This window comes from Eretmochelys imbricata, chromosome 16 (assembly GCF_965152235.1).
Source record: "Eretmochelys imbricata isolate rEreImb1 chromosome 16, rEreImb1.hap1, whole genome shotgun sequence".
Classification (NCBI taxonomy): domain Eukaryota; kingdom Metazoa; phylum Chordata; order Testudines; family Cheloniidae; genus Eretmochelys; species Eretmochelys imbricata.
Window position 1 is genome coordinate 5985664 of NC_135587.1, and position 26656 is coordinate 6012319.

Sequence of the window (26656 nt, forward strand, 5' to 3'; positions counted from 1 at the left end):
GAAGCTTAGAACCCCTCCCAGGTGTCTGTGAGAATGCAAATGCGCTTGGGTTGTGCGGGGCAGGGGGAAATCTGCCCTATTCCCCACACAGTGTGTGAACCAAGCTGGCTCCGGTGCAAGGACTCTGAGGCCAGTTGGAATGGCTAGGAAAGCAAGTCCACTGCCACCCCTTGTCATGGAAACTGGGGTGTCTCCACAGTAGAGCCTGATGCTCAACCATCCTGGAGATGGGGTAGAGCGAGGAACTGGTCTCTGAAGAGTGAACGAAGGATTGTCCCTCAAAAGGGAAATGGTTTCCTCATACCCACATAGCCCATTACCTATGAGAAGGCATGCCTGAGCTGGGGGGCCCTGTGTCCCTGCCCCACCTGACAATGGGGAACCAGAGCCCAGGAGTTGCTGCTTGGTTAACACCAGCTTTGCGGTGGGCCAGACCTGTCTTGGTCACAGGGGTGCTGCCTAGAAACCGTAGGGTAAAGCCATGGTGACTGGCACTGTAAGGAATGAGGGCTCACTGCCTGCCTGACGCCCCAGCAGACAGTCGGAGGAGAAAGTGGTAGGGTCAGGTCCCAGCTTCAACCCAGAAGTTCTGAGGTAATGGGGGCATGTGAGGGCATGTGAAATCTTCCCATGTGTACCCATCCAGTTTGGTCAAAGGGGGGTGATAGCAGATGCTGGCGCCATTCAGCTTCGATGCAGGGAGATATGTGATGGATTTGGAGCTGCTCTGTAATAACTCCTGAGTACTGTATTCTGACCTGGTTATGACTGGATGAATACACTGGTATAGTTTAATAGGGGGCTACCGAGAAAAACAAAGAGAAGAGAAAAGAATGACTCAGGATAACCCACCTCTTCGCATAAGGCTCGAGAACACAGGAGATCGCAAGAGCTGTGGCAAGTTTAAAGAGCACCCTCGAGAGGGGTGTATTATTTAGGGGAACAAAACTGAGATGCGGGGACCAAGTAGGCATGTCTGAAGAAGCGGACGGTACGCCTATAGGCAGGATAGAAACGTGCAGACTGTTGACTGTTTTCGAATCCTTCTTTTCTAATTGCTTTGTTCCAAGTGCAAAATAAGGAACCCTCTGGTTTCAGAAGGCTGTCTGATCACTGTACCACACTGCTCTCAGACTCCAGAAGGGAATGCGCGTGCCTAGGCACTCTGACTTAAACAGATCTGCTGGGAACAGAACAGTTGCTATACAGGGTATTGTAGCCCAGGGCCTGGTCTAGGAGTGGGAGAATCACAGAATTCCAGCCCAGGAGAGGTAAAGGCACAAAGGGGGACAGAGAGGAGGGAACAAGAGGTTCACCAAGTGCTGTGACCATGACAGGGGCATTTTGGGTAGTCTGGAGGGGTGTAAGGTAAGTGCCAGGTAGGTCAGAGAGGTTTCACTAGTCTAGGCAAGAGTCCATGGCATGGCACTTCTGTAGCAGGGCAGAAAGGAAAGACTTTGGAGATGTCTGGGAGGAGATCAACAGGAGAGGAGTCAAGAATGATACCCAGGGGGTGTTTCACCATCCCCGCTGGGAATGGCCCAATCTCCTGTGATGGGGAGGCGAGGAGAGAGCTGGAGAGCACTTGGAATCCAAAGGACAGCATGAAGGGTGGGGAATGGAGAGAGACTAGCAAAGGAACAGAGAAGGGAACAACAGCGTTCAGGAGAAATGGGTAGACAAGGGGTAAGGATAACAAGGAGAAAGAAGATGCTTTTTAAAAATAGAAAATTCAAGAATTTAGAAAGAGAAATGACAGGGAAAAAAAGAAAATAGGTGTGGAGTCCAGTGGGATGAGATGAGTTTGGAAGGAGAGATGAAGAGGATAAAGAAATGGAAGAAGGAAATAAGCAAGAAGAGAAACACACAGCTTTAGGGTACTGGATTTAGTGTCATTGATCTATGCTCTTTTATTTTGCTGTACTTCCCAGAAAGATGTCCTGTATCTCTGAGTTTGGGGTAGAGAGGAGGGATGGGTTTTTTGAGCGTTTATGTTCAAGACTCTGTATAGTCCATGATTCTGCAGAACTTGCCACAGAATTTACCCCTTGATACAGAATTGAGCAGCAGAATTTCAACTTTTTAAATTGTATAGTACTTTTTAAAGAAGAAAACATTCAAAATATGAACCAAATAGAAATTAATGCAGTGCTGTCTTCCTGAGTCTGTCAGCAGCCTGAAACAGACTCTGAGCGTTGTGAATTGCCCCATTCATGGTAATCATGTTAACTCTGAAACCTAGTGATAGTTTACAACATTAGTTTGCTGATGTTAACTATTCCACTGCTGATCATTTATCCAGTGTGTATGTCTGTCCCAGCTTCCCAGTCCACCTCAAGTGCCAAAACCCCTAAATGTATTGTGTTCAGCTGCCAAAGCTTCCTGCTTTCCCCTAACAACCATTTTGATTTCGTTATAGTATTTCCAAGCTTCCGCACCAGAATGAAAATGAGGCGGTAGCATAAAGTAAATGTAGGAATGATGTCAAGTTAAATTAGGTTCTGAGCTTAGCCTCAGTATTCCCCTCTTTTCAATGGGACAGATGCTCATACAGATTCTGTCTGTTGTTTCTGCAGGAGGGTTGCTGAAGTGTCTTTAATCCCTACAGTTGTTTTCCGATGCCTCAGCTTCCTAGGTTTCTGTGCAGGGGGCCTTGTGGGTTTTCCCTCTCCCACTGTATGCAGCTCTGTTCTAATTTCTGTTCTTCACTCTCTGAGAGGGACGACTGCAGGGCTGTAGCCAAGTTAGTTATGCCTGGAAAGTGAGTGTTCTGGACCTTTTGAGATGCTTACTAATTCCTTTGTGCATATGCGATTTGCAATGGCATTTCTCAGTAATAGAATGTAATACCATATTTTTCCCTACAAGTGAAGATAAACATCTATAGTATATTTTAGCACTGAGTATTACTTTGTTTATGCCCGAGAGAGTCCATAAGAGTCATTTATATGCAGAGTATAGATTCTGTATCCAAACTACTGTTGTGAAGTGTAACACCACAGACTAATGCTGCAGATGTGCTGGCATATGTGAAGATACAGAAGAATTAAATTGCAACACTGACTCCTTCGGTGACAGCATTGCTGTACATGGTGTCTTGATAGCACATCTTGTGATCAATACACAATGACTAATACTATTATTAAAACTAAGCAACGGAAAATATACTTGTATGTCAGCTCAGTGAAATATTAAGTTTTCAATTTACTTCTCCTTGTCAGATTGGAAATATGATAGCATTCAGCTCATTAGTGGTCCGAGTGTGAGTTCTGTACACACATTCCTACTGACTACAGACAGAGTTTTAACAGCCTTTCCATCCCTCTCCTCTGACTGGCAGATTAGCTGTGCCGCTCTGCTCAGGCCCCTGGCGCAGCTGTGTGTGCTTTGCTGCACCCCTGTGCACCCTAGCAGCTCAGTGCTGCTGTGCCCACTTTCCAGGGCAACCAGCCCACCCTGGTCTGATCTTGGCTGGTGGCCAGAAAGCTGCTTGCCCACACCACACTTCTACTAGTGCCAGCATCTGGGGAGCAGGATTTGTCACAGCCTGATGCCCTGCTGGGGGTGCCAAGCTCAGACCTCCTGCCTCCAGCCCCCTCAGAGCACTGCCTCTCCCTCTGGCCTAGTCTTGCTCAGGAAAGGAGGCAGAGGCTGGAAATGACGGAACTGCGTCTAAAATTAAATTCAGTTAAAGACAAAAAAGACTAGAAAGGAACTAAAAAGAGACCAAGTCTCCAGAAGCGATGAGTTCTGGAAGTGTACTTTCTAAATTTGTATCCGTGCTAAAGCCCCAATCTTGCAGACATTTCTGCATGTGCTTAGTAGTAGTGCTGCTGACTCCTAGGGGACTTCTCACATGAGTAAAGTTAAGCACAGGCATAAGTATGCAGATTTAGAGCCTAAGACCATAATTCAGGAAGTATTCACATGCTTAAGTGCTATCCTGAATCAGGGCCTATTACCTAACTATGGGCTCAGTTCTGCAAACCCTTATTCACATGCATAATCACTGTAAAGTGAGTAGGTCTTCTGACTAATGGCTGTAAGGCACAATAGAGTTCCATTATGAAATGTGCATGTGTGCTATTTCTCCACACACTACATATGACTCTTCTGAACTGATCTCTCCCATACAGAACCTTACACCTGTGGAGCTTGTGGAATCCAGTTTCAGTTTTATAACAATCTGCTGGAGCACATGCAGTCCCATGCAGGTAAGCCAGGCACTTCTGATTTATTTTTAAAGACTTCAGATAAAGCAGAGAATTAAATTCTGCACTGATTCCTCACACTGACCCAGTTGTGTGTCCATAGAGCTTCATAGAATCATAGAATATCAGGGTTGGTCATCTAGTCCAACCCCCTGCTCAAAGCAGGACCAATCTCCAACTAAATCATCCCAGCCAGGGCTTTGTCAAGTCTGACCTTAAAAACTTCTAAGGAAGGAGATTCTACCACCTCCCTAGGTAACGTATTCCAGTGTTTCACCACCCTACTAGTGAAAAAGTTTTTATCATATCCAACCTAAACCTCCCCCACTGCAACTTGAGACCATTACTCCTTGTTCTGTCATCTGCTACCACTGAGAACAGTCTAGATCCATCCTCTTTGGAACCCCCTTTCAGGTAGTTGAAAGCAGCTATCAAATCCCCCCTCATTCTCCTCTTCCGCAGACTAAACAATCCCAGTTCCCGCAGCCTCTCCTCATAAGTCATGTGTTCCAGTCCCCTAATCATTTTTGTTGTCCTCCACTGGACGTTTTCCAATTTTTCCACATCCTTCTTGTAGTGTGGGGCCCAAAACTGGACACAGTACTCCAGATGAGGCCTCACCAATGTCGAATAGAGAGGAATGATCACGTCCCTCAATCTGCTGGCAATGCCCCTACTTATACATCCCAAAATGCCATTGGCCTTCTTGGCAACAAGGGCACACTGTTGACTCATATCCAGCTTCTCGTCCACGGTAACCCTATAACCACTGTAACTAGGTTCTTTTCTGCAGAACTGCTGCCTAGCCATTCGGTCCTTAGTCTGTAGCGGTGCATGGGATTCTTCCATCCTAAATGCAGGACTCTGCATTTGTCCCTTGTTGAACCTCATCAGATTTCCTTTGGCCCAATCCTCTAATATCTCTAGGGCCCTCTGTATCCTATCCCTACCCCCCAGCGTATCTACCTCTCCTCCCAGTTTAGTGTCATCTGCAAACTTGCTGAGGGTGCAATCCACACCGTCCTCCAGATCATTTATGAAGATATTGAACAAAACTGGCCCCAGGACCGACCCTTGGGGCACTCCGCTTGATACCGGCTGCCAACTAGACATGGAGCCACTGATCATTACCCATTGAGCCCGACAATCTAGCCAACTTTCTATCCACCTTATAGTCCATTCATCCAGCCCATACTTCTTTAACTTGCTGGCAAGATTACTGTGGGAGACCATATCAAAAGCTTTGCTAAAGTCAAGGAACAACACGTCCACTGCTTTCCCCTCATCCACAGAGCCAGTTATCTCATCATAGAAGGCAATTAGATTAGTCAGGCATGACTTGCCCTTGGTGAATCTATGCTGACTGTTCCTGATCACTTTTTTCTCCTCTAAGTGCTTCAGAATTGATTCCTTGAGGATCTGCTCCATGATTTTTCCAGGGACTGAGGCTGACTGGCCTGAAGTGCCCAGGATCCTCCTCCTTCCCTTTTTTAAAGATGGGCACTACATTTGCCTTTTTCCAGTCGTCCGGGACTTCCCCGGATCGCCATGAGTTTTCAAAGATAATGGACAATGGCTCTGCAATCACATCCGCCAACTTCTTCAGCACTCTCTGATGCAACGCATCCGGCCCCATGGACTTGTGCTCATCCAGCTTTTCTAAATAGTCCCGAACCACTTCTTTCTCCACAGAGGGCTCGTCACCTCCTCCCCATGCTGTGCTGCCCAGTGCAGTAGTCTGGGAGCTGACCTTGTTCATGAAGACAGAGGCAAAAAAAGCATTGAGTACATTAGCTTTTTCCACATCCTCTGTCACTAGATTGCCTCCCTCATTCAGTAAGGGGTCCACACTTTCCTTGACTTCCTTCTTGTTGCTAACATACCTGAAGAAACCCTTCTTGTTACTCTTAACATCATTTGCTAGCTGCAACTCCAGGTGTGATTTGGCCTTCCTGATTTCACTCCTGCATGCCTGAGCAATATCTTTATACTCCTCCCTGGTCATTTGTCCAATCTTCCATTTCTTGTAAGCTTCTTTTTTGTGTTTAAGATCAGCAAGGATTTCACTGTTAAGCCAAGTTAGTCGCCTGCCATATTTACTATTCTTTCTACACGTCAGGGTGGTTTGTCCCTGTAACCTCAATAAGGATTCTTGAAAATACAGTCAGCTCTCCTGGACTCCTTTCCCCCTCATGTTATTCTCCCAGGGGATCCTGCCCATCAGTTCCCTGAGGGAGTCAAAGTCTGCTTTTCTGAAGTCCAGGATCCGTATTCTGCTGCTCTCCTTTCTTCCTTGTGTCAGGATTCTGAACTGGACCATCTCATGGTCACTGCCTCCCAGGTTCCCGTCCACTTTTGCTTCCCCTACTAATTCTTCCCAGTTTGTTAGCAGCAGGTGAAGAAGAGCTCTACCCCTAGTTGGTTCCTCCGGCGCTTGCACCAGGAAATTGTCCCCTACACTTTCCAAAAACTTCCTGGATTGTCTGTGCACTGCTTTATTGCTCTCCCAGCAGATATCAGGGTGATTGAAGTCTCCCATGAGAACCAGGGCCTGCGATCTAGTAACTTCCGTGAGTTGCCAGAAGAAAGTCTGGTCCAACTCATCCCCCTGGTCCGGTGGTCTATAGCAGACTCCCATCACGACATCACCCTTGTTGCTCACACTTCTAAACTTAATCCAGAGACTCTCAGGTTTTTCTGCAGTTTCATACCAGAGGTCTGAGCAGTCATACTGCTCAGTACAATGCAACTCCCCCACCTTTTCTGCCCTGCCTGTCCTTCCTGAACAGTTTATATCCATCCATGACAGTACTCCAGTCATGTGAGTTATCCCACCAAGTCTCTGTTATTCCAATCACATCATAATTCCTTGACTGTGCCAGGACTTCCAGTTCTCCCTGCTTGTTTCCCAGGCTTCTTGCATTTGTGTATAGGCACTTGAGATAACTCGCTGATCATCCCTCTTTCTCAGTATGAGGCAGGAGCCCTGCCCTCTCGCACGCTCCTGCTCGTGCTTCCTCCAGGTATCCCTCTTCCCCACTTACCTCAGGGCTTTGGTCTCCTTCCCCCAGTGAACCTAGTTTAAAGCCCTCCTCACTAGGTTAGCCAGCCTGCTTGCGAAGATGCTCTTCCCCCTCTTCTTTAGGTGGAGCCCGTCTCTGCCTAGCACTCCTCCTTCTTGGAACACCATCCCATGGTCAAAGAATCCAAAGCCTTCTCTCCGACACCACCTAAATAGCCATTCGTTGACTTCCACGATTCGATGGTCTCTATCCAGGCCTTTTCCTTCCACAGGGAGGATGCATGAGAACACCACTTGCACATCAAACTCCTTTATCCTTCTTCCCAGAGCCACGTAGTCTGCAGTGATCCGCTCAAGGTCATTCTTGGCAGTATCATTGGTGCCCACGTGGAGAAGCAGGAAGGGGTAGCGATCCAAGGGCTTGATGAGTCTCGGCAGTCTCTCCATCACTTCGTGAATCCTAGCTCCTGACAAGCCGCAGACTTCTCGGTTTTCCCGGTCGGGGCAGCAGATAGATGACTCAGTCCCCTTGAGGAGAGAGTCCCTGACCACCACCACCCGCCTCCTTCTCTTGGGAGCGGTAGTCATGGAACCCCCAACCCTAGGACAGTGCATCTCATGCCTTCCCATCGGCGGAATCTCCTTCTGTTCCCTTCCCTCAGATGTATCATCTAGTCCACTCTCTGCATTAGTACCTGTGGAGAGAACATGAAAACGGTTACTTACCTGTATCTGCATTGCTGGTACATAGACGCTCCCCTTTCTTCTTCTAGAGGTCACATGCTGCCAAATTTCTTCACCGTCCTCCTGTGCCCACAGTGCAGCCTGCTCTGAATCTTCAGAACGTCGTGTCCGTAGAAGCATATCCTGACCTCTTCCAGATACCTGTTGCTCTAGACCTTGAACCTTCTGTTCCAATATGGACACCAGCTTGCACTTTGTACAGACAAAGTCGCTTCTGTCCTGTGGAAGAAAGACAAACATGGCACATCCAGTGCAGGCCACAACAGCTGAACACTCCCCGTCCATATTACCTTCCTTCTACAACTTCCTCAGGAGTTGTAATAACTACTCAGAGAAGCCGGCAAGATGTAAGCCTCAGTGGGCTCTCCCCAGGCGAACTCCCTCTGTTAGCCTCTCTGCTGTTGACTGCTCAGCTGGTTTGCAGCTGACTGGCTTTTTATAACAGTCAGGCCCACTCAAGGCTCACCTGGAACAAAGCACTCCCAATTCACACTTTTCAAACAACCAATCAAGCACACAGTCAAACTGTCCCCACAACAGATGCTCAGATACTCACCAACACAGCCTCCTTAATGCAGCCCTTAGCGTACCTCCTCTCAGGCAGATCCTAGGCAAACTCCCTCTGTTAGCTTCTCTGCTTTTTGCTTCCTGTGTTTACACTTTCCAATGTGCCAGTAATTTCACCTCTTATCTGCAGAAAAAAGCTTGAGACCAGGGAGCCCAAGGCAGTGGCTACGGGAGTGCCACGAAGGATTTCACAATTTCCACATTTGACTTCATTCCTATAGAAACAAACCGTGAAATTTCTATTCTCCATGAAAGACAATTCTAGGAAAAAATTTGTTTGGGGTCAATCGAACTGTTTGGAAAAATCAAAAAAGGACATTCTGACATTGTCCCAATTTTTTCCCCCCAAAACTAAACTTGGGTGAAATCAACATGCTTCTGCAAAGTGTTCCACCTTTGGAACTGCATTCTCCAGCAGAAAAGCCTTCCTACATTTTTCTGCCAGCTCTAGTATTTACCTCGTGTGTTTGCACTGGGAGAATCTCCATCTCTCCTTGCACTTGGAACACAATATAAACAAATAGCGATTGTCATGACTCTGGGGAGAATCCCTGACTGATAGATGGGGTGGGAATGGCAAAGGGATAAGGCAGGGGTGGGCAAACTACAGCCCATGGGATTGTCATCCCCATGGCGCTGCATGCCCCACGCCGCTCCCGGAAGCAGCCAGCACCACGTCCCTGTGGCCCCTGGAGGGTTGGGGGCGGGCGAGGGCTCTGCGTGGTGCCCTGGCCTGTGCGTACCTCCCCCAGCAGCTCCCATTGGCCAGGAATGGGGAACTGCCCTGGCCCCGGTGTGCGCCGCTGCCACCCTGGAGCTGCTCCAGGTAAGCGGCGCCGGGCCGGAGCCCACACCCCAAACCCCTCCTGCCCTGCTCTCTAGATACTTATAAATCGCAGTGATTTGATTGCAGCCCTCAGAATGTCCCATCCACATGTCCACAGAAAACATAATACCTTCCCTGCCTATCACCTAACTTAACCCTCGTCTAACACCTGTCCCTTGCACCTCCTTTCTGCCTATCTTGGATCTGTATGTGTTGCCTATCGCATCATGGACCGGTAGCTCTCCTCCCCCCTGCCCTCCCACTCCGAGGGAGAGTTCGTCTTCCCTCCTATTTCTCACTAAGAGTAATAATCGCTTGGTATGAATTACTTTGTATTTATTATCTGGGTTTAAGTGAGGGGCAGGGCAATTGTCATTGCTAAAGGCAGCTTTATTTATTGGGATGTCAGATTCTGAAGGTGGTAACCAACCAGAGCAATGGTTGAAACAATATAATGACCACAGTTACTGAGAGAGACCCTATAGTCGCGCATTCAGTGTGGAGCTCTGCATAACCGAGAGGTAAAGGCAGTTGCAGGTGAGTGTCTGTACTGCACCCCTGCACGAGAGTGGCAGGGACTCTTCAGCATACTGTCGAATGAATTAATTGCATAATCAGTGACACACAACACGGCTTGTATCCTTTCCCCTGCTGGACTGAGGAATCTGGCATAACTGTGGATTGTCGAGTACAGTATATCTGTGTCCCTAGTAGTAGCTTATTGCCCTGAGGCATGTGGGATCTGTTATAACTGCACATTGAATGCATGTGTTGCTATGCAGAAATCCAGTTTCACTTTCATAATGTTAGTAGTAAATGGCTAATCTCTCTCTATTCCAAATGAGGAGTCCGCTGTCCTACACAAGTGACTGAAGTCCAGAAACATGCTGCTAGCCCTGAGGAGTGAGAGCAGGGGCTTGTTGGCACTTCAGTGATTCTGGAGGCTAAAAGGGTAATTAGGGAAGATTATAGCTACACAACGGGAAGAAGCAATTAGAATGTAAATTGGAGGCTGAGGTGCAGAACTAGAACAGCAGAATACAAGGCAAAGGAATTTGTTCTGTAATTACACAGCACAATATCCAGCTTTCACTCCCTTTGGGGTACTTTGTTCAGGTCGAGTGCTACATATAATGCCTTTTCTGCAATCTAGTTCTAAAAAAATAAAAAGGACAACTAGGCTGAACCTGGATTAAAGGATTGGAGGCATGAAGAGAAATTAAAGAACCATGATCTATATAGTTCACAACCTGACTGATAAGAAGGATGAAACTGAAATGCACAAATCTTATTAACTCCGCATTGAACACCAATGAATAATTGCACATAATAAATCCCCTACTATTATGAAATAGATAAAGGAAATACAGGTTTCCCCCTGCCAAGACCAGAAGATGGCTGACATGTGAATGGTCCTAATGGAACAAAGTTAATAGCAGACATGAGGTATGTCTCATTAACCTACCAGTAGATATGCAGCGTTAATGCCATTTCTGATGTTTGCTATGGAGCAGTTAGAATAGACAAACCTTGGGAAAAACCAATCATTTCTGATTCCTGGTGTATCATGTGAGGACTCCTGCTTCTCTTTTCTCTCCAACGCCCCCTAGAGACCTGACCTATTAGTAGCCTTCCCTCCAGCTGATTGCTGTCTTAGAGCATGGCACTGGGCCCTCCAAACACTGGACCGTCCATTCTGGGCACACCATGTAAAGCTTTGCCTCCTTCAGACATGTCGAGGGACCCATGACAGGCCCACACCAAATCCCTACTCTGTTATACTTGATCTTCTGCTGCAGAATAGCAGCTTAGTTAGCCAGGCTGTGTTCTGGTTCCTGGTTCAACCATTTCCTTTATCGCTTTTAAATGAGTTCCTGTGGGATGTTGGTCCAGTGTGTTGCCAATGCAGCACCCAAACAAGCTGTCTCTCTCCCAGCTTCCAAACGCAAAACTCTCTTTTTCCGTCAGGCTGCTTCTTCTCCCGTTAGCTCACTGCAGGCTTGTGATTGGTCCAGTGAACTGCTTGTCCAGATCAATCCATGCAGTACCCTCTCTGTTGGCCACAGCAGGGGTTTTTAGTTCCTTCAGTCCCTGACTCCAAGCATACTGCTGTAGGTCATGCCTCCTTGGTATGTCTTCTGTTCCCCTCTTGTGTTGGCTAGCCCACCTAGAGATTGATGAGCCAGCCAGCTACACAGTCACGCGGCTCTTTTCGCTCATGCAGTAGCCCATGCATTAATATCCAGAGGTCCCAGGTTAGCTCCCCACTGCTGATGACTCATCCAGTGGCATGGTGTTACACTGGGAATGTGGTCAGAGCACCGTGGCAGCCATCTTAGCTGTAATCCTTTTGGTAGGGATTCAGACAGGGGCTACAGGAGCTGGGAAACCCCAAGTGGAAATTACATGAGGGTGTGTTGAACATGTGTTCAAGCCTTATGATAATATTGTTTTCTACTGTGGATAATATATCTATTAAATGCAACCAAAAATGTAATGAATTGGTGTTATCCTAATTAAGGAGAACAAAAGTAAATGTTAAGTAGTAAATGGAGATTGTTTCCCCTTTTCTGTTTAGCTCTGTCATCCTGCTGTCTTCTGGAGAGTCGGCATTTCTTGTAGCCCCACACTCCATCCTGGCACATGGCTGGATGTGTGTGTGTCTCCCTTAATATCGTGGAGAAATGCTCCTCTTATGCCTCTGATTAACGCCTTCTTGTTTATGCCCCACAGCTGACAATGAGAACAATATTGCCTCTAACCAACCCAGATCACCTCTGACTGTTGTGGAAGAAAAGTGGAAACCACAGCTCCAAAGAAACAATGCCAATAATAGTACGTAGCCCTGTTTTCTCATTACATTTCCCTGTAGGCCTTGAACCAGTGGCTCTGTAACTGGGGGGGGTCACCACAGTGGTTCAGGCAGGTCGAAGCCCATGTCCCGCGTCTGTCAGTAGTGCTTTTTTCATGTATTTTTTTTCAGTTAGTCACACCAGATCTCAGGTGCCATTAGCACCCTACAAACTATGGTACTCATTCCCACTAAAGCACCTTTGATATCTGTGTAGAGGATATCTGGAAACTCCAGAGGAGGTAATGGAAATGTAGTCATGGTAGGAAAAAAGCTGAGAGAGAGCTCCTGTCACTGAACTCATTAACAAGCTAATTGGCTTGAATAGAGACTGGGAGTGGATGGGTCATTACACAAAGTAAAAGTATTTCCCCATGTTTATTCCCCCCCCCCTCACCCCCCACTGTTCCTCAGACGTTCTTGTCAACTGCTGGAAATGGCCCACCTTGATCATCACTACAAAAGTCACACCCCCCTCCCCCCCACTCTCCTGCTGGTAATAGCTCACCTTAAGTGATCGCTCTTGTTACAGTGTGTATGGTAACACCCATTGTTTCATGTTCTCTATGTATATAAATCTCCCCACTGTATTTTCCACTGAATGCATCTGATGAAGTGAGCTGTAGCTCACGAAAGCTTATGCCCAAATAAATTTGTTAGTCTCTAAGGTGCCACAAGTCCTCCTTTTCTTTTTGCGAAAACAGACTAACACAGCTGCTACTCTGAAATCTGCGGAAACAAGATCCATTAAAAACCTAATATTTTGTGTACTGTGGTGTGTCCAAAAATGGCAGAAACAACAATAAAGCCCAGCAGCAGTCACAAAAAATAGACTACAGCTGGGGAAGGAGAAAGAAAACCTTAAACTGTACAGGCCTGAACACCAATGGAGTTGACCAAAAACCCAGACTTCTTGTACATACAAAACCTAGGTAGATGCAGCTCTTATTAAAATAATTTGATGCTAACGTGAGTCCTGAATTCTCAACAGAAGAAGAACGGAAAGGCCAGGCTAGCCCACTAGACCTACCAGGGGAATCGAAGACCTAACTTCTAACCCTGATGCACTGTAAACCAGTACCATACTTGATTATAACTCAATTAGACAACTCCTAGATCAGTGCCACAGAGAGGTCCCTGGGGAGGGACAGAGGACAGCTGCCCAAGGCAATGATGGCAGCTGAATCCTGCATAATCCACTTTTGCTGTGCTTCTGTTACTGAATCAGGGAAAACATACTGATAAGCTCCTCTCTGCTATAAGCAAGAGGAAAAGTCTGTCATTGGATCAGCAGGGACAGCCTGAATCTAGAAGCACTTTGGAATAGAGGCCCACTGGAAATCCTAGGTTCAGGAATAGATCTGTACCTGCCATACTCTGGGCAAGTGCCTCCTGGTTGGGTCACTCACAGAGGAGAAATTCTGGCCTTGTTCCTGTTTCTTGTGTAGAAGGAATGATCCTGACAAGTTCCTTTCTTCTCTCTGTTTTTCTGCAGCATCTGCAAGTGGTTCAGTAGCAAACAGTGCAATCCCGGAGAAGGAGCGGCAGAACATTGCTGAAAGGCTGCTGCGGGTGATGTGCACCGACCTAGGAGCTTTGAGTGTGGTGAGCGGGAAGGAATTCATCAAGCTGGCACAGACCTTGGTGGATAGTGGTGCTCGCTATGGTGCTTTCTCTGTCACAGAAATCCTTGGCAACTTCAACACACTGGCGCTGAAGCATTTGCCTCGGATGTACAACCAAGTGAAAGTGAAAGTCACCTGCGCCCTGGGCAGCAATGCCTGCCTAGGCATAGGTGTCACTTGCCACTCTCAGAGCATTGGCCCTGATTCCTGCTACATCCTGACTGCTTATCAGGCTGAAGGCAACCACATCAAGAGTTATGTCCTGGGAATTAAGGGTGTGGACATCCGAGATAATGGTGATTTTATCCACCACTGGGTGCAGAACGTGATGTCTGAGTTTGTGATGTCAGAAATCAGGACAGTGTACGTCACAGACTGCAAAGTCAACTCCTCTGCATTCTCCAAGGCAGGTATGTGCTTGCGTTGTTCGGCCTGTGCCTTGAACTCAGTCGTGCAGAGCGTGCTGAGTAAGCGAACACTACAGGCTCGCAACATGCACGAAGTCATCGAGCTCCTGAATGTCTGTGAAGATTTGGCAGGATCCACGGGCCTCTCAAAGGAGACCTTTGGCTCCCTGGAGGAAACGTCTCCCCCACCCTGCTGGAACTCAGTGACTGACTCCCTCCTGCTTGTCCATGAGCGTTACGAGCAGATATGCGAGTTCTACAGCAGAGCCAAAAAGATGAACCTCATCCAAAACCTGAACAAGCATCTTCTCAGCAACCTGGCAGCCATTTTGGCCCCAGTGAAACAAGCAGTGATTGAACTGAGTAATGAGAGCCGGCCCACCCTGCAGTTGGTACTGCCCACCTACGTGAAACTGGAGAAACTGTTCACTTCCAAAGCCAATGACGCTGGCATAGTCAGCAAGCTTTGCCACCTCTTTCTGGAGGCACTGAAGGAGAACTTCAAAGTTCACTCTGCACACAAAGTAGCCATGATCTTGGACCCTCAGCAGAAGCTGCGGCCAGTCCCACCATACCAGCATGAAGAGATCATTGGCAAAGTCTGTGAATTGATCAATGAAGTGAAAGAGTCCTGGGCAGAAGAACCAGAATTTGAACCTTCTACCAAGAAACCACGGGCAGCAGGTGAGGCCCCGCCAGCTCAGGAAGAAGAGCAGTTTGGGAAAAATGAAGTCTACGATTATTTGCAAGAACCCCTCTTCCAGGCCACCCCTGATCTATTTCAGTACTGGTCGTGTGTTACCCAAAAGCATACAAAACTAGCCAAGTTGGCCTTTTGGCTCTTAGCAGTGCCTGCTGTCGGTGCCAGAAGTGAATGTGTAAATATGTGTGAGCAGGCCCTCTTAATCAAAAGGAGGCGGCTGCTCAGTCCAGAAGACATGAACAAACTCATGTTTTTGAAGTCCAACATGCTTTAAAACTGTCTTTTAATTAAAAAAACAAACAAAAAAATTTAAAACACTGTTCCAGACAAAGAAAAGAATTTAAGTTCTAAACACTGTGGACCTCATTATGAAAGCCCCTGGAAACCAAGTGCTTATATATATGTGTGTATGATTTTATATATATATATGTGTGTGTGTGTGTGTGTGTGTGTGTGTATATATATACACACCTTGGTTTGTTCTATACACACACACACACACACACACACACACACACACACATAAAATATAATAAAAAACTAAGTTTCAGAGGGAAGCCGAACACGTGTCAGACACAGCCCTCTGTAAGGAACATGCTCCTTTCCGTTAGCTAGCATGTGGACTTGATAGACTTTCTAACGTTTTCAAGTGGGCACACCAATGGGAGGCTGACATTCTAAAATCTTCAGGCAGCTGCGATCTAAAGTGACTTGAAGTTTCTTTTATTTCTCCTCCACCCCACCCCACCTCTCCTCTTGTCCCCTGGGCTACCTTGCCATGGATAATCAAACAGCATTGAATAGACCAGTTCTCCACTGGGCTTTGCTCCTATGAATAACTGTACACCTCGAGGGCATTCGTTTGTAGCCTTCTTAACATATGTTGCATGTTATCAAGGCAGCTATGTTTTGCAAGCACTAGTATCTCTAGAAATCAGGAAGGGAGACTTTAAGGAAACACATTTTTTTTCATTTTAATATAAGACACAAAAATTATACTCTTCTGTCTCCACTCCCATTTTTGAGTTTAACGTTTTAGCTAGTGATTTTACCTTTTTGAGTTTGATTTAGAACTGAGAGAAATTATTATGGCAAAAAGTGTCTGTAACTGTTATGTTTTATAGAATTTTTTTTACAAGATAAACTTTTTTCTGAAGTCCCACTGTAAACTAGCTCATCTCACCTGTGCATCTTATATAGCAGTGGTTCTTAAACTTGTTCATAGAGTAGAACAAATCTTCACAGCAGGATTGTCATGTCGATACCTCCTGTCCCATTGAGGACCAACAACATCCCTGTGGGAACTGCTGCAATTGCTTAAATGGAGAAGTAACATTAGCAAAGTAATGTGTTTTTAGTGTCTTTCAATACACTTTAACAACTAACACAGTATGACTGGACAGGTCTCTGTGGACCACCAGCAAGTGATCCACAGGCTTCAGTTTGAGAACCTCTGCTATACAACATTTTTGTAAGCCTTCCCCATACACATGTCAAAACAATCTTCACATGGTCAAGAACAAACCAAGGTGTATGATATATCAGGGGAGCAGAGGTCATCAGTTTTCAAAATGTAGGGTTTGGAGGAAGCTAAGATAAGTATGTGGGCTTCTGAATGTATGTGCTTCCACTTGAGTGCAGAGTACCTTCTTGCGTTATTCTGAATGGTTTCCTCTGATAGCACGAATGTCTTTTAAATACCTATAGTGCATTACACTACTTGCTACATTGCTGAATCATTCTGGCTAGTAAGGTCCTGTGACCTTAAAACTTCATGCTTACTGGCTCTTCAGACATATAGACCATTCCCACCTGCAGTATCGGAGATCATCATAAAATCCAAGTATCACGAGTCATTTCAGCTGGCTGGCAAGGCAAGCTCTTAAGGGTACGTCTATACTGCAGAAAACCACTCTGTGCAATAAATCTCAGAGCTTGGGTCAGCTGACTTGGGCTTGCAGAGTTTGTGCTGCAGAGCTAAAAATAGCAGTGTAGATGTTCCCCTTTGGGCTGGAGCCCAGATTCTGAGACCTTGGCTCGCCGGGTCTCCGAGCCCAGGCTCCAGTCCAAGCGGGAACATCACTACTATTTTTAGTCCCGAGGTGTGAACCCGAGTCAGTTGACCGGGCTCTAGGACTCACTGCTGCTGGAGCTTTTTTGCTGTGTAGACGAATCGTAAATGTCTGCACACAAAGTTGAGTGGCGTCGCACCTGACTTCTTAAATCTGGTGCTCTTGGACGAATCCAGACCCTTGGTATCAAACTGAATTCTCCACCAAAGGGATTTGGATCCCAATTGCAAAATTAAGTAAATTCCTTTCTTGATGCATCCTCTCACACTTGAAGCAGTTTGCTCCCTAGTTGGAATCACTGGTGACAAGAGACTGGTCTTATGTGCCCAGATGAGTCTCTAGAGCAGTTCAGTTGGTAACACTATCAACTCTGAACTGAAAGGTTGTGGGTTGAAATCCCTGAGCAGGATGTGGGTATGTGCTGCATGCTGACAATGTACTACTGGGGACAAGGAGGCTGCTGCACACTTAGAGATACCATCCACTGAACAGACATTAATCCAAGGTTCCCTCTGCCCATCTCTGGTTGTGGTGACAATTAAAGGTCCAAAGACACTTGTTAGCAATGGAGGATAAAGCCCAGTGTCCTGGCCAATAAATCCATCTCCCAGTAGAACAAGTTCTAACTCCCCATGTGAGCACACATCGTTTGCTGTTTGCTTGCAGTCACTTGTACTCCCAGTATGTAACACTTCCCATTCAGACACCTAGATTATGAAAGGCACTGAGTGATGTTCTCTGTGGCCTGTATTGCTCAGAGCTGGGAGAGTTCTCACAATAGTGACCCCTACTTGTTCCAGGCACATCTAAGGACAGCCCTGGGTATGCAGATATCTTTCCCAACAGACCTCTGCCCCTTCCTGGCTGGGAAGCAACACCTCGTGCAGACTGAATAAGCTGAAGATTGTGTTGGCTTCCTGCCCGTGACACCAGTGCAAAATCATCCATCTTCTAAATGCAGTTGTAAGTGTGGCTGTGGAGGTCTTTATTCTAACAAGGTGTCTAGTAAGCACAGCCCCAGTGCTGCAGGAATAATACCATTTAAAGAGAACACTCAAGAGCAGGAGACACCCCAAAATGTATTTTCGTGTGCAGTGGACTTTGCAAACAGAGATAATTCTTTGTGGGATTTCTTTGCCCTTCAGAACAAGGGTTTTTGTTGTTTATTTCTTCCCATATGAGCGCTACCTGCCCAGTCATTTTGAGCAACCCTACAATAATTAATCTGTTTGCGCATGCAGTGCAGGAGAAAAGTTTAATAAACAAACTGAAATTTTAAGCTGCCAAGGAGAAAAAGAAAAGGGAGAGAAACCCTGACTGTGAAAACTGAGTAACCTTTGTGACATGCTTTAGTGACCACTGAGAGAAAATAGTGATGCTTACACAGTAAAACCTTCACCGAGTTCAGAACCCAAAGCAGGAACGGCTTTCAGTTTTTTGCATTTAGTGTGCATGATGCACCTTGACAGTCAAAACTCCTGACAGGATTTTAGTTCATTCTCATGGAATCAGTATATTACGTCTTAGTAAGTCCTGTCAAAGAAGCTGAAGGGAGTTAACCACACAACTCCCATTGAAATTCAATTCCAGTTCAGTGGGAAATGAGCATCCAATTCCCCTACCTGTCCTTCAAATTCCCAACCTTAATCAAGAACATGTTTGCTATTGGACAGGATTAGTAGCTTTGTGGGACAAGTGAGATTTGTTGTCTCAGCCCGGGGATAGTGTGATTGTTCTCCTTTCTTATGTAACAGGAAGGCACTGTGTGAACAGAGGGGCCTTGACTGGGGGGAGGGATAGCTCAGTGGTTTGAGCATTAGCCTGCTAAACCCAGGGTTGTGAGTTGAATCCTTGAGGGGCCATTTAGGGATCTGGGGCAAAAACTGGGGATTGGTCCTGCTTTGAGCAGGGGTTTGGACTAGATGACCTCCTGAGGTCCCTTCCAACCCTGATATTTTATGACAGGGAGTCAAAGCCCTGACATAGTGAATGAGATAGAATTGGAACCATTTTGGCATCTACTTAATATGCAGACTGGTGTTAACATCAGATTTGAGAATCATTTTTGGAGCTTTCTTGGTGGAAAGATCAGAGAGAGAAGCTGACTAGACTTCTCGCCCTAGCCAAATTGGGAATGCCTCCAACACAGTTACAGCCGTACTGCTATGGATGTCAAACCCGTGACTGCAGTGGTGTCTGATAGGTGAGAAACTCGCCAGTATTTATAAACTCAGCCTGGCAGTCTAGAAAGTCCATGAGCTTACATGAAATTAACAACTACCTGTTCCCTACCAAGAGAATGGAAGAGTCCACAGCTTCTAATAAGGAGGATAAACATGTTACAGGCGCTAGGCACTTCACTTGCAAGCACCCGTTAGTGCTTTGTGCTGCCCACAGGATGATACCAGCCTATGATGAGCTGTCCCTCGACTGTCCCTATCCACTTCTTCTTTACTCTTGTCAGTTATAAGGAGAGAATGGTGTCAGCAGCACACAGATTTCCTTTATTTGCAAAGGATTTTGTGATGATTTTCTTCCTTCCCGGCCCCAGTTACTCAGACAGTAGCTCATTCCAGGGAGTGCAGATAATATGCAATGGTTTTGAATTTAGGAAATCTTTACCATTGGTTTGCCAAGTTCTCTATTTATTTATTGCTCTTTATTAAGTTTGGCTTGGCCATCACGCTGTACATAGAATCGCTCTCTCCCACAGCAGTCTTTAGTAGCAGCAGGCACCGCCTGTCCCACAGTGGGAAGGGGTAGAGTAGGGAAGTCATGCCTCATGGTAGTGCTGTATGTGCAGTGTAGTTCCATTCCTTTTGAACTGGAAGCTCTTTCATCTAGCTGTTGGATGGAGCAGCCTGTGTTTGGAATTCTCCCCCCCCCCCCCCCAATGAGGAGGACATCAAACTTAATACAAAGCTTATGTGTTTGACTGGTGTGGAAAAGAGTTATGCCTCCCCTCTAGGCTGTGTCCCCTTGCTTAAGGAAGCAAGCCAGTTTATCGGTTTGGGAGAAACTTTTGTGCCACATTATTGTGACATTGGCAATTCATTATGCTACACTGGCCTGGAAACATTTTTGGGGATACTTCTGTGTCCTGCAACCTTAGCTTTTTGAATAATCCCACAAAGATCTGCTTTGGTGGCCAGTAAGCTGAGTGGAACATCCTGTTGCTGTAGAAGTAGTTTCACTGTGCATTGTCAGTTACAGGTCCACTGATGTATGCTTAGGAAACTGCAAAACACTTTGCTTCCCTCATTCATTATAGATAAACACTTCTGTGAACGAAACCGGAATCTCTGTTCTGTGTGAACTAATCTGCTGCTGCTTATTCTGCACCTGACACCATATTCCTCTGTGCTGTGGAAACCATTATGATGTCTGAGAATTGTCACAGAAGGAAACAAGCACCAAGAGCAGAGGAACTCTGAAGAAACAAAGTTCCTCTTGTCTTGTCCAAATAGCCTTCTTAACAGAGGCAGAGAACTGAAAAAATAGGATATAAAGGCAGAATTTTTCTACGCAGAAAGTTCTGTTTTTGTGAGTGCGCAGCAGCTGAGATGCCTGTGGAACAGCGCTGAACCTATAACCCTCTCCTCTATCTGAGTTTCTCCTCTCCTTTTTTCCAACAATAGAACATGATTATTGTCCAACAATGTTCCACTCCACTGAGGTTGTCTCTTGAATGGTTAGGAGCAAGCTGACTGGCTGATGTGATGGGTCCAGTGTCTTGTTGTTCTGTTGGGTTTCAGGCTGGAGTGAAGGATGTTAGCAAAGACTTGTTCATATGAGAAAATTTGCAACCATTTAACTAGAATCTAAATCAAATTGAGTAAAACAGCGTTTTAGTTAAACAAAGAGAAGATTAAGGGGTGACTTAGCTACCTGGGAAACAAGTGTTTAATGATGGGCTCATCAATTTAGAAGAGAAACATCTAACATGATCCAATGGCTAAAAGTTGAAGATAGACAAATGCAAACTGGAAATAAGGCCTAAATTTTTAACCCAGAGGAGAGTTAACCATTGGAACAACTTCCCAAAGGGTGTGGTAGGTTCTCCATCACTGGCAATTTTAAAATCAAGATTGGATGTTTTTCTAAAAGATCTGCTCTAGGAATTATTTTGGGGAATTGTTATACAGAACTAGATGATCAGACTAGATGATCACAATGGTCCCTTCTGGCTTTGGAATCTGAAAAACTGGTGAAAACCCCTAATGTAGACATTTAAACTAATTTAAGCACGTGTTAAATTGGTTTAGCTTGAGTCTGTAAATTACAGAATTAAGCTAAATCAATTTAAGTATGAGTTAAACTGGTTTAAGCATCTACATTAGAGGTTTCTGCCAGTTTCACTAGATATATTTAATGATCACTGATATAGTTTTTCTCTTATAGACAAGGTGTAACATTTTAAAAAGTACCTAAAAGCCAGATTTTTAAGGGTATTTAGGCACCTAATCCCCTTTAAAAATGTGTCCAGTAGTGACTTAGGACCCTACATCAATTTTGAAAATGGGATTTAGGCACTTAGGGATGTAAGTCTCTCAGAAAGTCAATGGGAATTAAATCTCTGAATCCCTTTTGAAAATGAGACTTCGGTGCTTCTGGAAATGTTGCCCAAGGCCTGAATTGCCATGTCAGAGAGTCCTTCTGGAGCCTTAGTGTTCCATGTGGTACCTCGCAGTGTTGTGGCTCTCACACTTTATAGAGTGGCTCTATGCAACTTGTGCTTTCACATACTGTAGCAGTGGGGAGGGTTTTCTGTACGAAGTATTTTGTTGAAGGAGTTTGTACCACCTTAGCCAATCTGAAGCATACTTTAGAGCACTCTGAATCTAACAATGGCTGAACTGTCATGGCAGCGTGACACAGAGGAGGGAAATGATAATAAAGAGACACTATACTGTACCTAAAATACTATGTTCACTTCCAGACACCACAAAGTTACCAACAAATTGGAAGCAGTGGGGCTGGGTGGACTGACCTATAACAAAGAAAAAGCTAAATCTAGTTTGACTAAGTGACAACCAAGGGAGGACAAGAGGGTCTGTGAGTATTTGAGAGGTACGAACTCCCAAGTGGGGAGAGGGGTGGAGTTGTTTAGGGTGTTCCATATGAAATAACTAGGAGTAATGGGATGAAATTAAACAAAGGAGATGTAAACTGGATCTCAGGAAGCCTGTCTTATTGCGGAAGGATCTATTAAATCTAGGAGTAGTCTCTCAAGGGAATGGGTTTGGAGCCCCATCATTTAAAACAAGACCAGATAGAGCAATGGAGGACAGACTGCATGGCACAGTACTGCATTCGCCTCTGTGCATGGACAAAGTGACCAATTAGATTTTTTCCTTCTCTAAAGTATATATACACGCGCTTTAGAATGGAGGCAGCTGATGGGTTTGCAGGATGGCACCAATTCTGAGAGTACCTGGGTACAAATAATAAATGGGTGCCTCTCATTTACTCTCAGACTAACAGTGCAAGCAAGATTGAGAGTTAAATCAAACATTTTACTCCTCCCACTGTGCATCAGCTGTGTCACACAGAGGTTCTGAATCCTTGGTATCATCTGGGAGTCCCTAGAAGCATCAGACCCAATGAGACACTGCAGGTAAAATTTTCAATGGGATTTGGGCTCCTAAATCGCTTAGGTGATTTTGAAAATGTTGCCCAGTAGCAATAAGTACTCCCTTGTACAGCACCTAGGACATGTCTGTGTATCATGGGGAATTTTAGGCTTATGGAAATTTCATGAAGCCAGTCATTGTAAATGAGCAGAGGTAAAAACAAGTACAGATCCGAGTTGGAATGGCCCTTTGATACTATGGGAATAGTTTGCTTACACTAGGCCAGATATGGTAAACCAATGAGAGTGTATTGCCCTCTAATTTAATTTTCTACCATGAAAGTTTGGAGGGCGTTCTGTTTAATTTTGTTGGTCAGTTGGGTTTTTTGGGGGGAGAGTTGTGGGATTTTTTTTGTTTTTTTACTACGCCTGTTAGAGTCCTTTGTTTTATAACTTGACAGAAGAGTTTTGATCACATTAGAGGACAGTGTATCCAGTAGACTTTTTAGGGTTTAGTAATCTATAAGCAGCTGCGTTTGAAATTTTTAGTGTAGCTTCTGCAATCAGTCACATGAATGGCCCAACATCGACCACTGACTGAAAGGATTGTTTCTTTCTGTATTTTAGTGTCACTGACAGGAGCCAGCATTTGTCTTGGTACCCAGATGAGCAGCATAGCCTTAACCATAGGGAGGTTTTGCAATGGAATTGATGGATAGAGGCATGTAAAACCCTTGCTATGTACAGCCAAAGTTCCTTAAAGAGACCCTTCCAGCCTCATAAGCCTTGAATAGTCTTCTGGGGATCCTTGGGGTTGTCTCTGAAATGTGTGTGGTTAGGGTATATATTTTTTATTTTTGGTTATGTTATCCATGGAGAAGGTCCCATCTGCTTGAGAAGGGAGGCATGTACTCTGAAAAGAGCAACAGAATCTTAGGGCAATTGTGGATGTTGCCAAAGTCCCTTTACATTCATTGGAAGTTTTATTTAATTTTGTAAAAGGAAAACTGATAATGGATGACAGGTGAATACCCAAGGTCACAAATGCAGGAGGAATACACATCATCCAGATTCTGAGGATTCCAGTCTATCCTGTAGCTAGAATGTCTCCGACCAACAAAAACACAAGGAAATCCTCATATGCAGCCAGTCTGAAAAGTTCTTCATTTTGTATGTTAAGTTCTTGAAACCTCCTGTTGGGAGCTGAATTCTTCTTGTTTCATCAGGAAAATGATTAACAAAGTTCTCCTTTTCCTCCCCATATCCCCTCACCCAGTAACTTGTGTGCATTTACCTTCCTTTCTGTAGATGCAGATGTTCTAGGCAATACCATAGATGCACCAGCATGTGTCTCTCTACATGCGAGTGCAAGAATCTCATGCCATCTTAAAAAAAAGAAAATATACAAAAAATATCTTTTTTAGGCCAGAGTTTTCTACAGGTATTAATGAATATTTTTCTTAATCCTTATAAGTTTTATGTGTTTAATATTTCTTAATACCAGTAGCATTAATTTATACTTTTGTAGCAACACAATATTTTTATAAACCGCCACCGCTGGCTTTATCTTCATAATGGGGAAATGTGCGGGCAGTTGGCCCCGCACTGTACCATGTACTGTATTTAAAAGGTTATCTAATGTCACACTTGCTGTGTTAATAAACAAAACAAAACCTGTTTGAAGTCTCATGTATTGTTGGTGTGGATCGAATGACTCAATAGAGAGCAATATTGCACGGGATTGAGTTGCTGATTTTCATTGTGATATATGAATGCTTGAGGCTAACTCAAGTTCTAGGTTTTTTCTTTCTAGGATTTTTTGTTTGTTTGTTTTTTACAGCTAAATAAATTCAGTGCTGTTTGAAACTTAGACTGACGTCAAATGAAAAGGATTCTTTAAAAAAAAATCAAGCTGTTTAAATGTTGCTGTTTCTACAAGTCTGTTGCTGTCTGAATGGAAATATTCCATGTGTGAAAAGGAGTAATTCCACTTAAGATCCAACTAGCTCAGAGCTCCAGGCCAGAGTTCAGTTATTTGGAGAGGTGTCTTAGAGACATATTTCTGCAACATTCTTTTCAGAGTTGATGCCAAGGCAGAAGACAAACTGTAAGAAAGCATCCGTTGCTTGAGGATTTTCATGTCAGTGTTGTATTTATGGTTTTACAATAAAACAACCTTTAGGAAAAAAAAATAAGTGTGTGGGGTTTTTTCTTTTTCAGGAATGTATCTGGGCCTCTCAATAGCCCTTTGTTGTTACAGGTTTGGAAGAATTGATTACGTATCTTGAGGTCTGAGACCACAGGGCAGTAGCAGTCATTCTGTGGTGGACTGTATGGGCCATAAAACTGTGCAGTGGGCCTCATCCTGTGTTCCTTGTGTACCCAAAACTCTCATTAAAGCCAACCAGAGTTCTAGGTACAAGGAATGCAGAAGGAGTAACTGGAAAAGCTATTTTAAAAGTAAAAGGGAGGGGTAAGCTGGAGCTTGGCTGTATTTAGCACCAAAGCAAAATCAATCTCCCTTTTCAAGAGGAGACCTCGTGGAATACCAGGGGGATGGATAGTGTAGGTACCAGAAACTGTGTTCTTTTTTTTTATTTATTTTATTTTTTAAAGGAAGAACAAGTAGTAAAGAGGTTTGGTGAGTATTCAAAGGCATGTGAAGGAATAACCACTGAAATCAAAACAAAGAACATGTAAACAGAAACAGTAGGAAAGCCAGGAACCTGTCTCCCTTTATAATTGAAGAGAAAAACAGCGAAAGATTATTTGAAAATGAGCACAGGGAGACCCTGAGAAATTATGCAAAATGCACTGTCGAGCTGAATAAATTTTCTCTTAAAATATTTCAATTAGAAAATCCATAGATTCCAAGGCCAGAAGATACCACTGTGATCAGCTAGCCTGACCCCCTGTATCTCACTGGACAGAGACCTGCCCCAAAATAATCCCTAGAGCAGCGCTTTTAAACAAACATCCAATCTTGATTTACAAATTGTGAAGATGACACAGGTACCAGCATTGTTCAAACCAAACTAAACAGGAGACCTAGAGCACCAGCCTGGAGGATTGAAGTCAAGCTCTGTGAGGAAGTGGCAGTCCTGTGAGGGTGCGTGTGTAGCGGGATAGTGTAGCTGTGTGTGCTGTTCACTCCGAACCAGTTACTTGGTGGTGGACTGGAGGGTGGCTAATATTGATCCTATCGTTAAAAATGAGGGAAAGGTGTTGCCATGGGAACTGTTGGACAATAGTCACTAGGAGGGATGACTGTCGGCACGGTCTCTCTCGTGGGACTGAGCTGCTGTGTAAGGGCAGGCCAGCTTTCAAGGGTATTGCAGTGCCTAAAGATGCAGAGAGGTGCCTTGGGGGATTTTCAAAGCACCTAAGCAGGTTAGGCACCTGTCAAGGTTCCTCCCCCACTCTGAACTCTAGGGTACAGATGTGGGGACCTGCATGAAAAACCTCCTAAGCTTATCTTTACCAGCTTAGGTCAAAATTTCCCCAAGGTACAAAATATTCCACCCGTTGTCCTTGGACTGGCCGCTACCACCACCAAACTAATACTGGTTACTGGGGAAGAGCTGTTTGGACGCATCTTTCCCCCCAAAATACTTCCCAAAACCCTGCACCCCACTTCCTGGACAAGGTTTGGTAAAAAGCCTCACCAATTTGCCTAGGTGACTACAGACCCAGACCCTTGGATCTTAAGAACAATGAACAATCCTCCCAACACTTGCACCCCCCCCTTTCCTGGGAAATGTTGGATAAAAAGCCTCACCAATTTGCATAGGTGACCACAGACCCAAACCCTTGGATCTGAGAACAATGAAAAAGCATTCAGTTTCTTACAAGAAGACTTTTAATAAAAATAGAAGTAAATAGAAATAAAGAAATCCCCCCTGTAAAATCAGGATGGTAGATATCTTACAGGGTAATTAGATTCAAAAACATAGAGAACCCCTCTAGGCAAAACCTTAAGTTACAAAAAAGATACACAGACAGAAATAGTTATTCTATTCAGCACAATTCTTTTCTCAGCCATTTAAAGAAATCATA

At 44.9% G+C, this 26656-nt stretch overlaps 1 protein-coding gene across 13 annotated transcripts in view; it reads left to right on the forward strand.

The window, feature by feature from the left end:
- The window catches only part of ZNF618 (zinc finger protein 618), a 343284-nt gene extending 318489 nt beyond the window's left edge, over positions 1-24795 (forward strand). For 12 of the 13 annotated variants that reach the window (XM_077835645.1, XM_077835646.1, XM_077835651.1 and 9 more), the window contains 3 exons: positions 4137-4214; positions 12104-12205; positions 13717-24795. In XM_077835645.1, the coding sequence (XP_077691771.1) occupies positions 4137-4214; positions 12104-12205; positions 13717-15230 (1694 nt within the window). In that variant the 3' untranslated portion in view covers positions 15231-24795. The remainder of the gene's footprint in view (positions 1-4136; positions 4215-12103; positions 12206-13716) is intronic. The other variant, XM_077835648.1, reaches the window with a different exon arrangement.
- The last annotated feature ends 1861 nt before the right edge of the window (positions 24796-26656 follow it).